The sequence below is a fragment of the Perkinsus marinus genome (assembly GCF_000006405.1).
Source record: "Perkinsus marinus ATCC 50983 genomic scaffold scf_1104296929810, whole genome shotgun sequence".
Lineage (NCBI taxonomy): Eukaryota > Perkinsozoa > Perkinsida > Perkinsidae > Perkinsus > Perkinsus marinus.
In genome coordinates, this window is record NW_003216352.1 from 1 (window position 1) to 1,507 (window position 1,507).

The 1,507-nt window shown below is 51.4% G+C and overlaps 1 protein-coding gene across 1 annotated transcript; it reads left to right on the top strand.

Annotated features, from left to right (window-relative positions):
- Positions 1-69: 69 nt before the first annotated feature.
- On the top strand, positions 70-1,482 carry Pmar_PMAR005494 (guanyl-nucleotide exchange factor, putative; the record flags this gene model as incomplete). Its single annotated transcript, XM_002787241.1, has 1 exon — positions 70-1,482. A coding segment is annotated over one exon (1,413 nt), but the record flags the coding sequence as incomplete, so codon positions are not given.
- Positions 1,483-1,507: the final 25 nt, after the last annotated feature.

A 1,507-nucleotide genomic window follows, 5' to 3' on the forward strand; every position in this document is an offset into this window, starting at 1 on the left:
GGTAGTAGTAGTGGTAACGGGTACTCAGTATCAGCAAGGTACTGTCTATTGCGGTATATGGCCTTCCTTATGACCGCTGGCTTCCCAGGCTCAATAAATGGGACTGAGGGTCAGAGGGGAAGCTCGGCCAACATCCCACAAAGCAATTCGTCATCATCAGGGCGCTCAAGGACGCCACAGAGAGGGACTCCACCACAGCAGTATCGTCATTTGAGAGCTCCCAGTCCAGAACCTTACGGGAGTAGTGATCCTGAGGCTGAGATGAGGGATCTCTTTGACGAGGGTGGTAGGCTATCGCTTGGAGGTCCCTTCAAGGCATCCGACTCTTCTGAAACATCGAAGGCTATGGAGGAGACGAGGTCCTTGGGCCTCAGCCTCCTAAATGTGGCACTTGAGACTGGTGGCGCTGATATGTGTAATCATGAGGCGTTGATATCTGTTATACAGAATGATATCTGCAAGGCCCTCCTTATGAACTCTACTGCTAATGAGAGCCTCAGGGTGCTGTCGGCTACACTGAGGGCGGTATTCAATCTCTTCCAGCATTTCAAGAGACATCTAAAGGTCCAGTTGGAGATCTTCTTTACGAGTATTCACCTCAAGATGGTGCCCGCAGCAGGGAGTAGATCAATGGAACAGAGGGAGCTAGCTCTGGAGTCCCTACTGGAGTTCTGCAGAGAACCTGAGCTTATGGTAGAGCTATATGAGAACTATGATTGTGATGTCCACTGCACCAACCTCTTCGAAAGGTTGGTCAAACTCCTTATGAGTGTTGCTACCGATACTCAGTCGGCTACTGATGAGGATAAGGGTGTAGGAGAGGCATCATCACCAGCGGTGCAGAATGAGAGGAAGAAGAACCTTTCTACTATGGCATTGAATGGTCTATTAGCTATAGTCAGGGGTATTGCAGTCCGTACTGAGCAGGCGTCTAAGGAGCTATCCACACAGGGCAATCTACCACTCCTAACTCGTACGGATACGCAGCCTCTGGATGTGGATGATACAGTACAGCAAGGGGCTAAACTAGAGCTGAGGAAGGAGCAGAAGCGTCGCTTGGCCCTAGCTGCTCAGGCCTTCAATTCGAGCCCTTCCAAGTGTGTTCCTACATTGCAGTCATTAGGGTTGCTCTCTGATCCCGTCACGGCTAAGGCCTTCGCACACTTCTGTCGCCATACTCCTGGCCTCGATATGAAGATACTGGGGGAGTTCCTAGCCAAACGGCAGGACTTCAATGGCGAGATCAGGAAGGAGTTCATGCACTCCTTCAAGTTTGCTGGTATGCCGGTGGTAGAGGCCCTCAGGCTAATGTTGGCTACCTTTCGACTGCCTGGCGAGGCTCAGGAGATCGAGAGGATCGTCGAATCGTTCTCTCTCGCTTACTTTGGGGCTCAGCAACGAGCTGCGTCTGAGGAGGGTCCAGATGCCAGACTGGTATACAGGGAATGTGAAATGGATGCTGACGGCAATCCTACAGATCCTGTCATCATGCACTCCTCTGATACGG